Source organism: Hylobates moloch, unplaced genomic scaffold (genome assembly GCF_009828535.3).
Source record: "Hylobates moloch isolate HMO894 unplaced genomic scaffold, HMol_V3 SCAFFOLD_9, whole genome shotgun sequence".
Lineage (NCBI taxonomy): Eukaryota > Metazoa > Chordata > Mammalia > Primates > Hylobatidae > Hylobates > Hylobates moloch.
In genome coordinates, this window is record NW_026652284.1 from 38503026 (window position 1) to 38515332 (window position 12307).

Genomic DNA, 12307 nt, shown 5'->3' on the forward strand with positions numbered 1-12307 from the left:
AAAGTGATTTGCTTTAGCGGTTGCATGGCAATATTTAAAGATCAATATCCCATTCTTTTTAGTAAGGTGTTTATTGTTCTGACAAAATATTTAAAGGAGGAAAAAGTAACATTAAGACAGGTAAAGAGTAGTGTAACATCTTTTTTTTCTGAATACGAATATTTAAACACTATGAGTTACATGTGAGCTTGTACTTTTGTAATTTTCAAGGATGGGCTGAGCATATAGCTCCCTTTAGTTAATGAATTCCCCATTAGTGTGATATAGAGTGTGATTAAAGTAGTATTTTATGGAATATAGTCTCTGAAATTGGTTTTGTTTGTTTCGTAACCCTAGACAAGATTCCTTAGCCTCTGTATGCCTCATTTGCCTTATTTGTAAAATTATAACTACCTCCTATGAATGATGAGAAGTTTAAATGGGATAGTCTGTGTTAAGTGCTTAGAACAATGCCTGTATATAATACGTGCTCAAGTCATTTTCCTCTTTGGCACAGTGAGGTCCATATGAGGTCTCCCAGAGAAGCATAGGTACAGAGAATAAAGCAAAGTAGCACTTCATTATTATCTTTGCAGAATGCTAGTGGGGTAAGCTGAATCTCACAGAAAGCTCCTTTACCTAAGCTAAATTTAAGCAATAAAACTCGTAGAGCCTAAAACATGTTCTCTGTGTATTTTCTCCATATCTGAAATGAGTCTCAGAACTCAGCTTCTTGATGTGAGGTGAAGGACAGAAGAGGACAAGAATGAGAATAAGAGAGCTTTTGGCCTGGGGCCTGGAATGATCTGGTCCAGGCTTCAGGTCAGACTGCCAACCCCCTTTTAGATACGGCATGGGAAGTTGAAGAAGGATGGTGGCCCTTGTTTCTGGGCATATGTCCAACCACACTCACCCTCCACGTTCCTGGGAGGATGTGAGTCCAAAGGACATGAAGAGACCTGGCCAGGGCCCTCCCTCATTGGGATCAGCGCCTTCCACTTCTATTTGGAATGTGACCAGTTCAAACCACTCCTCCTTCCTTATTTCCCTCCCAAGAGTGGGAAGATCTGTGGAGAGCCCTAAACTCCCCTTCATGACCAGCACCCACCTGTTCTATCTAGTCCAGTTAGAAACTTGCATTTTACGCTTGATTTTTCTGTTCACATTAGCCTTATGCAATGACTGGGGGATGTGGAGGGTTGCAGTGTTCCTGCAGGTACTGGTAATCCCACTAGAAAAGCTCCTTCAGGACTGGAATTTTTTATGCTTTTCTTTATTGCTGTATCTCCGATGACTACAAGGGTACCAGGCAGACATTAGTAGGTGCTCAGTTAATATTTGCTGGATGAATGGTATTGAATAGTCTCGTTCAGCTACCTAACTTTATAATAAGGAGGCTATAGTTAAAAAGATCGGAAATTCTAGAACATTCTACCAAGACCTACAAGTCCTTAAAAAAAAAAAAAAAGTCCTGCATTATTCTTGCAGCACTGCACAGGAGGTATGTGCTGTCAACCCTATAAAATCAACTCTTTGCAAAAGTCAAGACTGGCACTTCTTTTTGAAGAAAGGTACACAGTGGTTCAGTGGAAAAAAAGTATGCTTTAGAATTATGTAAACTGCTGACCTTGATAGCTTTGGGGACTCTAATTTCTCAGCCATCTCTTTTCTCCTATGCACAAAGAGGGAGGTAAGACCTTCTCCACAGGGTGTGAGAAGACAAGAGAATTCATAAATTATGTGCTTAGCACTTAGCCTGGCACACTAGATTTCAAAGTTAGTTCCCCTTTCTTCCTCTTATGTAGAGTCTCAAAGGAGCAAGAACACTTGACTTATAAAAATCCCTTCCCTGCATTAAAACCAGCCTCAGATTTACTTTTCATCTCCCCAAATTGAAATGTTTTATATGAATGAATGTGGGAAACTCCAGACCAACAAATCGAGTGATCCGTGTCAGTCTTCACTTGACCGCATCCCTGATCTCACCGACATCCTCTTGTAGCTTCTGTGGGAGAGGACAGAGTCCGGTTTTTTATCAATCTCCCAGACTCTGCCTTGTTCCCACTCCAACCCATGTGCATACACCCGTGTTCCTAGAAATACACAAAGAACAGATAAGTTCCTACTAGGGCTGTAATCAAGTGATTGCCTTGAAAATTAACTAGATCCTAATTTACCTTACACAGTAGTCCTGATGTGGAGTTACAGGTGCAGAAATGAGGTTAAAAACACGTGGTCAGCTTATATGCTGTTGTTTTCCATGTGAGGGGTGGATGTTCTCTGGCTAGTCTAGGCTCTTGGTGGGTGTCACTGTCCTAGGTAATTCTATTTGTGGGAGAGACACTGACTGTGATTTACTTAGTGCATCTGACACAGGTGGGGTCTTGGGTTCATCTCTGGCTTCTCACCTGGGCTTCAGCACAAGCTCCCCCAGTGGATCATCTGTGTATATGGAAGTCCTTAGAGTAGCAGACTAATATTCCAAGCAGTGTGACCTGCTGCATTCCTTTAAAGCACATGATGTCAATTATTCAAGTAGTTTTCCGGTTTTAAGAGACAATAACAATATTGAACAAGCTTTAATGATGGCTTCTCCCCACCCACATGTCTTTGTACCTTAGAGACACTTGGAGTTGATGTACACCACCCACTCCAACTCTCTTGTCTTATAGATGAGGAGTACTTAGCCTGGTGCCTAGACAGTGCTTGGTGACTTTTAGTATAAGTAATTGAAATATGCCCAAATCTTGATCTTTTCTAATGAATTTCATGTGTAATGAATTCAGGATTTAGGAAAATTGAATTGTATGCTCAGATATATTTTTCTTTGATTATACTTATTGAATTCATTTAAATATTGTCCTATATTTTGAGATACTGAATGATGACTTGCATAGTACTTACTATGTTTTGTCTTTAATTTTCAGAAACAAATAGAAAAGCAGATGATCCAGAACAAAAAGCAAAAGGTGAGATTGTCAAATAAACAGCCTTTAAAATATACATGGGGAAAAGAATAACATGATTTTATTTTCCATCCAAGAATAACATGATTTTATTTTATGTCACTAATTAAAAGAATTTGCTCCTGGGCTTGTTATTTCAATGATTTTATCAACGAACCCTTATTAATATTTTACATAAACATTAAGAGCCAAAGCACAGAAAGAGATTGCCCAGCTTCTAATTCTAGTTTTGACATTTGCACTCATGCGTCCTTGGGAAAAATACTTAACTTTTGTGCCTCAGCTTTTTCTTCTGTAATGTAGGAATAGTAAGAGTACCAACTTCTGAAGGCTGTGTTTCCATGATAGTAATAAAATTGAAATATACGTAAAGTGTTTAATGCAATAGCTAACAGAGAAAGCACTTAGCGTATATTAAATATCATTTATTGTTGACATATCAACAACTGTACTAGGTATAGGAATCCAAAGATTCCTGGAACATGATATCTTTTTCAAAGAACTCTGAATTGTTGGAAAGACATGCCGAGTTATAGCTATGCAGAAAGAATTATTGCTGCCTGCCAAAAGTTTATTACAAAATTTATTACAAAGTTAAAAAATTATATGGATGATCATAGAATAGTGGCTATTTTTAGTATCAGTTGAATGATATGATCTTTAATAATTAAATATTATTACAATTTCACGAATGCTTTTAATTTAATTTGTAGTGATGAAAGCAGTATGTACATATGTATCTTGTACATACAGTGCATAAGATCTTACTTAGTGTGCAAATGATACTTGGTGAGCATGTGGAGTTGCTGGCCTCCGGCTGTAATTTCACAGCCCACAAGTTGAGAAGTAGACCTCTAATTCATGAAAACTTTTTTCTAACTAGTTGTTTTTAATTTTTGTCAAAGTAGTACAAGGATATAGTTTAAAAAGTTGAGGTTTATAATGAATAGCAGCAGTTCTCTTCCCTACTACTTCATATCCCCAAGTCTCACTCCTAACTTTCTTTTAGCTGTTTCTTTCTTTCTTTCTTTTTTTTTTTTTTTTTGAGATGGCATCTCACTCTGTCACCCAGGCTGGAGTGCAGTTGCATGATCTCTCCTCACTGCAACCTCCTCCTCCCCGGTTCAAGCAATTCTCCTGCCTCAGCCTCCCAAGTAGCTGGGATTACAGATGCACACCACCACGCCAACTAATTTTTGTATTTTTTTAGTAGAAACAGGGTTTCACCATGTTGGCCAGGCTGGTCTCAAACTCCTGACCTTGTAATCCTCCCGCCTCGGCCTCCCAAAGTGCTGGGATTACAGGCATGAACCACCGCACCTGGCCTTAGCTGTTTCTTTCTAGTACTTAGTTATGCGTTTCTAAATAATTTGTATAATTCTGCAGTTTTCTCCTTAATATCAGAAACTGTTTTGTAGATCACTGAGATTAGCTCGATCATCATACTCTCACAAGCTCTCCGCTGCCTTACTTCCTGGATCTTCCAGTATATTTAGGACATAACTATAATAGACAGCAATACCTGCTAATGAGAAAACACAAGGAAAGAAGGGGCAAATCAGCAGCTTTTGATAGAGTTGATCACTTCCTGTCCTTCAAACACTCCCTTCACATGGCTTGCTGGATATGACATTCTCTTGGTCTTTCTCTTGCTCTCTACTGTTTGCTTTTCTCAGGCTCTTTGGATGGATGTTTCTCATCTCCTTAACCATTAATCACTGGAGTGCCCCAGACTTAGTCCTCGGGGCATTTCCCCATATACACGCACTCCCTTAATGATCTCATCCAATCTCATGGCTTTAAATGCCTCTGTATGCCACAGATTGCCAAATTGATCCACAGCCTGGGTCTTTTGCCTGCACTCTAGACTGGTGTGTCCAGCTGTCTACATGGTGTCTGCCTGATAACTTCAATATGTTGGATGAATAATAATCACTTCAAACTTAACAAGTCTAAAACCGACTCCTGATCTTTCCCCCTCAAAACACACTTCATCCCCTTAAATATTTGTGTGCCAACTACATGCCAGGAATTGTTCTAGACAAGTGGTTGCAGGTGAGAGCAAGACAGACGAGGTTCCTGTTTCCCGGAGCTCACATCCCAGTAGGGAGACCAGCAGTACACACACAGACTGAAATTGTGGTAAGAGTTCTGAGGAAACAAAGCAGGAGAGCATGCCATAGGCAGAAGGGGTGGTGAGTCAAGGAAGAAGGTGTCCCAGGAGGTTAGGGAATCCTAAGCACTCTGAGCAGAGGAACAGTTTGTACAAAAGTCCTGAGACAGGAGAGAAGGGCCCAAGAAGCTGGAGCACTTGAACAAGCCTAGAGTGTGTAAGATACAGTTAGAGAAAGTCAAAGACTAGACCACGGTGGGAGTCTGGACATTTTCTTCATGCTGTGGACACCGTACCCAGCCCATGCATATCTCTGTACCAAACAGAGCCCTTTCTCATTTACACGCTGACTGGTTTGCTTCTGGGAGGTCCACTGTAATGCATTCTTACAAAGGGAGGGACAGGGAGTCCGAATGGTGGGCATGGCTTGTTGCAGATAAACAGGAACACTTGCAAACCTGCCCCAAATCCACTGCTCACAGGGTGCTTGCAATTGTGAGCTCCTCACATCTCTGCCCCTCATGCTCCAGACCTCCCATTCCAGCCTTAGCAGCCTGTACCTTCCCCTGCACTGCTGGGTATCCTCGGTGCACAGGTCTGACCTCCAGGGACTCTGATCCTAAAGGGGGTTTGCCAGGGGAATGTAGCGGCTGGGACCTTTGGAACCTGCAAAGAAAATCATTGCAACAGCTTCTCTTAACTGGTTTGTCACTCTCCCCCCATTTAAAATTAGCACTTTAGATCAGTACCAACCAAAATATGTTTGTAACTAAAGTATTTTATTAAGGAGGAAGTGCAGGAATAGACAGAGTTAAAAGAAATAATGAATCAGTATTATCACAGATTTATTAAAAATCCATTGGAGCAAATTGTGAGCTGTGGAAATTCCATGTATTTTTTACTTGAATCGATTCATATGATACTGTTATCTGATAGGGAAAAGGGAAAGGGAAACATTACGTAAACATTACATATCCGGAATATGTAATAAAAAAATGGAATGGCCTTCACTCATCAGACGTTAGTTTCATAATAACAGAAATTGAAATTTTTTAAGGCAAAATAGGCCCTCATTTGCAGACATCTGTTACTTGAGTCAAATCAGATTATTTTTATGTTTTAGATAAAATTGCGATATCAGTTTCTCCCCACTGGATGTCATCTTTTCCCACATATTCCATAGCCCACGGTCACAAAATGTGTGAGCTACAAAATAATCCAATACAAAAATGGCTTGTTAAATGTCAAATTCAAACAGTCATTTGTGTTCATCCATTTATTGAGTACATAGTGAGTACTTATGATGTCCAGGCTCTGTTTTAGGCACTGGGCCCAAAACAGTCAATAAAACAGTTGCAGCTCTCATTGTACTTGCATTTTAGTGTGTATAGGGCAGAGAGTGGGGCTGGATATGTAGTTTTAAAAAATTAAAACGTAACAGGCAGTGTGAAGTGTAAAAAGGAATATAAGACAGGAAAGGAAAACAGAATGAGCAGGAGGTGTTGCTGTGTAATAGGCCTCTTGGATGGTGACATTTAAGCAGAGATTTGAAGACGCAAGGGCATGAGCTGCACCGCCGTCTGGGAGAAGAGTTCCGAGACTTGGGGAGCATTCTCATAGTCCTTAGGGCATGTGTGCTTAGCATGTTTGAGGCTTAACAAGGAGGCAATTGCTGGTAAAGAATGTATGAGAGGAGAGTGTAGGAGTGCATGAGACCAGAGTGGTCAAGGGTTCAAATCACATAGGCTTTCGAAGACAAAAGTAAGAACTTGTGTATTACCTCCAGTGAGATGGCCATTGGGAGATTCTGGGCAGAAGATGGATATGATTGCATTATGTTTTCAAAGGCTCATTCTGGCCATAGGGGTGCAAGACTGGAAGCAGGGAAACCAATTAGGAGACTATTGCAGTGGTCCAGGCAAGACATGGTGATGACCAGGATTACGATGTAGAGTAGAAGTGGTGAGTGCTGGTTAGATTCTACATATATTTGGATATAAAGTTAGTAGGGTTTGATAATGGGTGGAATAATGGAGTGAGAGAGGTCAACTATGGATCTATGGCCAGGCACAGTGGTTAATGCCTATAATCTCAGCACTTTGGAAGGCCAAGGGGAGGATTACTTGAGGCCAAGAGTTTGAGACCAGCCTGGGCCACATAGTGAGATACTGTCTCAACGAACAACAACAACAAAAACCCAACACTTAGCCAGGCATGGTAGCATGCGCCTGTAGTCCCAGCTACTTGGGAGTCTGAGGTAGGAGGATCAATGCTGCAGTGAGCTATGATCATGCCACTGCACTCCAGTCTGGGCAACAGAGCAAGATCCCAACTCAAGGGAAAAGAATTCACTCTAACTTTTAAAAGCTGTACTTTGACAAATTCACTGAACACAAAAGTGTGCAATATGTTCTTGATTTAGTATATTATCAAAGGTCAGTTATCCCTTGGGATTTGTGAGCCTTTAAAGAAATTTGAAGAGCAAAGGAAATGTGTTTTTGCTTGTGTGTATCCATGTGTGCACGTGGGTGGGTGCGTGTTAGATAAAACTATTTGTATTGTGGACTTTTCCTGAATTTTTTTATTTAGACTTATACTTAATATCTTATTAAATTATTCATTACAATTAAGAATATGTTTTAACAGTATTTACATGTCTTTAAAACACTTAAAGATTTCCTGGGTATTTGTTATTTTTTTTAAAAGTCATAATCAGTGCCCTAACAAAACACCAGATGGCGCTAGAAAACAAATCACATTTACACTAACAGAAATCACATCTGCACAGCAAATTAAAGGTGGAGATGGCTGTATTACAACCAGTAAATCAGCTTGGTGCAACTAGTACTTCATATGGATAGTTCTTAGTTTTCTGTGATCATAAAGAAAATATAACAGACATAGCTAATAATCAAGTGTCATTCAGTTTTCTTATTTAAAAAATCTTCAATGAAGTTTTCCTTGTGATTCTTATAACTGTGTATAACATATTTGAACAAAGTTCTCTGTTGCTTTGATGATAAAAAATAAACTTCTTAGTGAAGCACATGACACATCTCAGGATGTAGCCCCTACTTATGGCCTCCCTGTGTTCAAAATGCTTTTCCTAATCGCTCCACTTCCCTTTTATCACTCCCATTTCTTAAAACTGAGCTTAGATGTTCTGTCTTTCAGGAAGCTTTCTCTGACTGCACTCCCATCTCCTACCCCAGACCAGAAAGTGTGTTTCTCTTTTTGTTCCCAAGATGCCTTGTGCTTACAGATTTTTTATTAGCACATATTTTGAATTTTCCTTTTAATTTCTAGACAAAAAGCTTATTAAGAGGAGGAACCATGACCAACCCTTATCCCCTTATATTAATCAGAGTTTACAGAGTTCTCCAGAGAAACAAAACCAATAGGATGTGTGTATGTGTATAGATATAGAAATAGATAGAAATAGAGATTTATTTTAAGGAATTGGCTCACGTGATTGTAGAGACTGGCAAGTCCAAAATCTGCAGAGAAGAGTTGATGTTGCAGCTTGAGTCTGGAGGCAGAATTACTTTTCCTTGGAAGGAGATAAGACTTTTTCTTAAGGCCTTCATCTGATTGGATCAGGCCTACTCACATTATGGAGAGTAATCTGCTTTACTCAAAGTCTACTGATTTAAATGTTAATCTCACCAAAAATACCTTCTCAGCAACATCCAGACACGTTCGACCAAATATCTGGGTACCGTGGCTTAGCCAAGTTGACAAATATAATTAACCATCACACTATTCTAGTGGCGCTTAACCGTAGATAGTAGGTGCTGAATAAATAGTTGTGGTATGAAGAAAATGTGACTAACCCCCTTCCCTTTCATTCTTGCCCCTTCATCTGGTAGTGATATTATAAGATGCAAATAGCCTGAATGGTGGGCAGAAAGAGTTATAAACAGAAAAGTCAAACTATGAATTAACTTTAAGTGTCTACAAATATACTTGCTACATTTCAAGTTATTTTCAGATGGGTTCTTGTTTACGCCTTACCCATCAATCTTATGAGTTAAGCATTTTTCAGCTACCATTTCTTCTTTTTTTATCTTCTTTCTCACTCCCCTACTTCTGTGACTATAATTAAATGTATATTGGACTGCTTGAAAATGTCCCACAGGTCTATGAAACTTTGTTTATTTTTAGTCTGGGCATGATGGCTCATGCCTGTTATCCCAGCAATTTGGGAGGCCGAGGTGAGTGGATTACCTGAGGTCAGGAGTTCAAGACCAGCCTGGCCAACATGGCGAAACCCCTTCTCTACTAAAAATACAAAAATTAGCCAGGTAGTGGTGTGTGCCTGTTATCCCAGCTACTTGGGAGGCTGAGGTGGGAGGATCACTTGAGCCCCAAAGGCAGAGGTTGCCATGAGCTGAAATCACACCACTGCCCTCAAGCCTCGGTGACAGAGCAAGACTTTGGCTCAAAAAAAATAAACTTTGTTCATTTCCTAATCATTTTTCCCCATTGGATTGCGTACTTTCTATTATTCTATCTTCAAGTTCAGTGATTCTTTCTTCTGCCATTTCAAATCTGTGTTGAGCTCATCTAGTAAAGTTTTCATTTTAGCTACTGTTCTTTCCAACTCTAGATCTCGAACTGCTTCTTTTTTGTAGTTTCCATTTCACTATTAAGATTCCATATCTGTTTACTCATTAATACTATGTTTTTCTTTAATTCTTTGTACTTATTTATAATCGACAATTTGAAGTATTTTTCTAATAAACCCAATATTTGGGCACAATGGCAGGCAGCTGCAGTTGGCTTCTTTTTTTTTTTTTCTGAGACTGGGTCAGGTGATTCCTATTTTTTTTTTTTTGCATATCTAGTAGTTTTTGGTTGAAAACTGGATTGTGTATATAATTTGTTATATCAACTTTGGAATTTGTTTTGTTCTTTCTGAGGACTGTTGGTGTGTGGTAGACAGTTAACTGAGCTGGACTCAAATTGAAAAATCTGACTTTCCAACAGTGTAAAGCAGCTAATATCTCTGCTCAGGATTTTTGGCTTTTAATTGCTGTGTTTAAAGTCTGGTCAGAAAGGGTGGCGGTGTCTTGTGCCTTCAGAGTTTACTTGTTTGCCAAAGATTTGAGTAGAATTCATACTCAGATTTTGAGACTTGCTTCTGGAATTTCCCCTTGCTTCTGGGATTCACTATCTAAATTTCAGTTGCCTGGCCAACCCCAAGTTCTGCCCTCTTACACCTCAAGCCAGTAGGACTTTTATCTCCTGTATTGGGAAATGCACTCAAGCAAAACATAACGACTTGTACATTTCATCAGAAGCTGCTCTTTCCGGGGGTAGATTTTTATAGTAGTCAGCCTCGAAGGCAGCCCCCAGTGATTCTTGCCTCCTGGTATTCATGCTTTTGTGTAGTTCTCTGTCTATTGAATAAAGCTGACCTGTGTGGCCAAAAGAATATTGCAGAAATGACAGAGTGTGACTTCCAAGGCTAACTCATAAAAGATATTGCAGTTTTTACCATAATCCCTTTTAATCGCTCACTCTGGAGGAAATGAGCTCCTACATTATGAGAGTATACAAGAAGTTGTGTCCATATAGCAAAAAACTTGTGGAATACAATAAATGTTTATGGCTGTTGCAAGGTGCTGAAGTTGGGTATGATTTGTTTTTGAAGTCATTATAGCTAATCCATCCCCCTCAAATTTCTGCTAGCTTTTTCACCAGACTCCCTGGGGATACCCATGAAGGTGGAAAGTAAGTCAGTCAGGGATGCTTTGGCTTGTGAGCCTGAGAAGTATGAAGTGTGGTCCTTTCCTTTAAAAATTTATCCATTCATCTTATTGAGATGAGAACTGTAGTGCCTGGCTGCAAAGACACCTGTCATGAAGTTGCAATTGTTCAGTCTCTGAGGGTCTATTCCACTGATGCACATGGGCTTGATCAAGCCATCACTGCCTTGAACTTAATTACTGCATGGTTAGCCTAGTTAGATCTGTCTTTGTCTTTTTGCTGCCCACTGGAGATGCTTTAGCCTTGTCTTTAGCAGTCCTGAAACACTAGGTATTCTTCGTTGACAACAGCCTGCCTAGATATTGTAGCACAGGCTGGTGGTTCAGTTCCACCTAACCACTATGCCTAGTAATTTTTCCATGTTGTAGAAGAGCCATGTAGCAATAGCACAATTAAACCAACTCAAGGAAAAGCTTTGAAAAAACTGTCTCCTGTCCACCCTTGCAGCTGTGAAAAGAGATTATGAGATAACTGCTCTTAAAGATTTATTATAGTCATTACATTCAACAGCTACAGTAGTTTTAGTGGTTCCTAAAATACACCAGCAGTTATTGTCTGATTACTTCCACAGATAAGTTAATTATAACAAGATTTCTGATTCTCATGCAAGCCTGATTTAGAGAGAAGTTTAATTATGGCAATTTTAGTGATTGAAATAAGCTCAGCATATATCACCAGTCTTAGCAAGTATAGTAGAGGTTTTTAGCTGTGTTGAAATACACATTCTCTTTGTTTTTATTTTTCATTTCATGATTTCTAACCATAGTGTAGTACATGTGATAATTTAGGACACCTGTTTTCATCAGAGTGCATCTTCAGTCAAACACACCGCAGGACAACAATAGCAAATTCTTCATTATCATTAAAATCCCATTCTAATGCTGCCCATGGAGCACTCCACATTTTACAAAGCTAATTTGTGTAATGATTGTGACAATGTGAGCAGGAAAGTAAAATACGTTTCCTAGGAAAAAAAAAAAATCAGGTATTGGTATGTTTTAAAATGATTGTTAAGATTGTAATTTTTTTAATGATGGAAGATGTGACACTCCTTCAAATCAGGCAATCCACTCCATTGTTTATGAACACATTGTCTATTTGTATACTGAGGCAAATTAAAGATTAACTTTAACCACATATGCCTAAATTAACTTAAAATTAAGCTTTCAAAAAATGTGCCATAAAAGGACAGTGCTGTGAGTAGTTGAATATATTCATTTATTTAAACAAGACTTCAAATTGGTGAGTACTTTGGTCTGAAAAATGCATTACTGAAAATTACCTTAGTCTGAGCCCTGTAGACCTCTTCCCCATAGCACTTTTCATTCTTAATATAATGGTAGGTCCAGTGGCATTTGGAACTGTAGTTCCTGCCATATTTTTATATTTTTCACTTAAAAATCAAATATATATTGACAATAGGAAAATATTAGTAATGGTGAAAATAAATCAAATTCTATTTTAATTTGAGTGATTT

At 39.0% G+C, this 12307-nt stretch overlaps 1 protein-coding gene across 12 annotated transcripts in view; it reads left to right on the top strand.

Annotated features, from left to right (window-relative positions):
* The window catches only part of ASPH (aspartate beta-hydroxylase), a 221502-nt gene that overhangs the window by 100951 nt on the left and 108244 nt on the right, over positions 1-12307 (top strand). For all 12 annotated transcript variants that reach the window (XM_058444607.1, XM_032759687.2, XM_058444603.1 and 9 more), the window contains one exon: positions 2907-2948. In XM_058444607.1, the coding sequence (XP_058300590.1) occupies positions 2907-2948 (42 nt within the window). The remainder of the gene's footprint in view (positions 1-2906; positions 2949-12307) is intronic.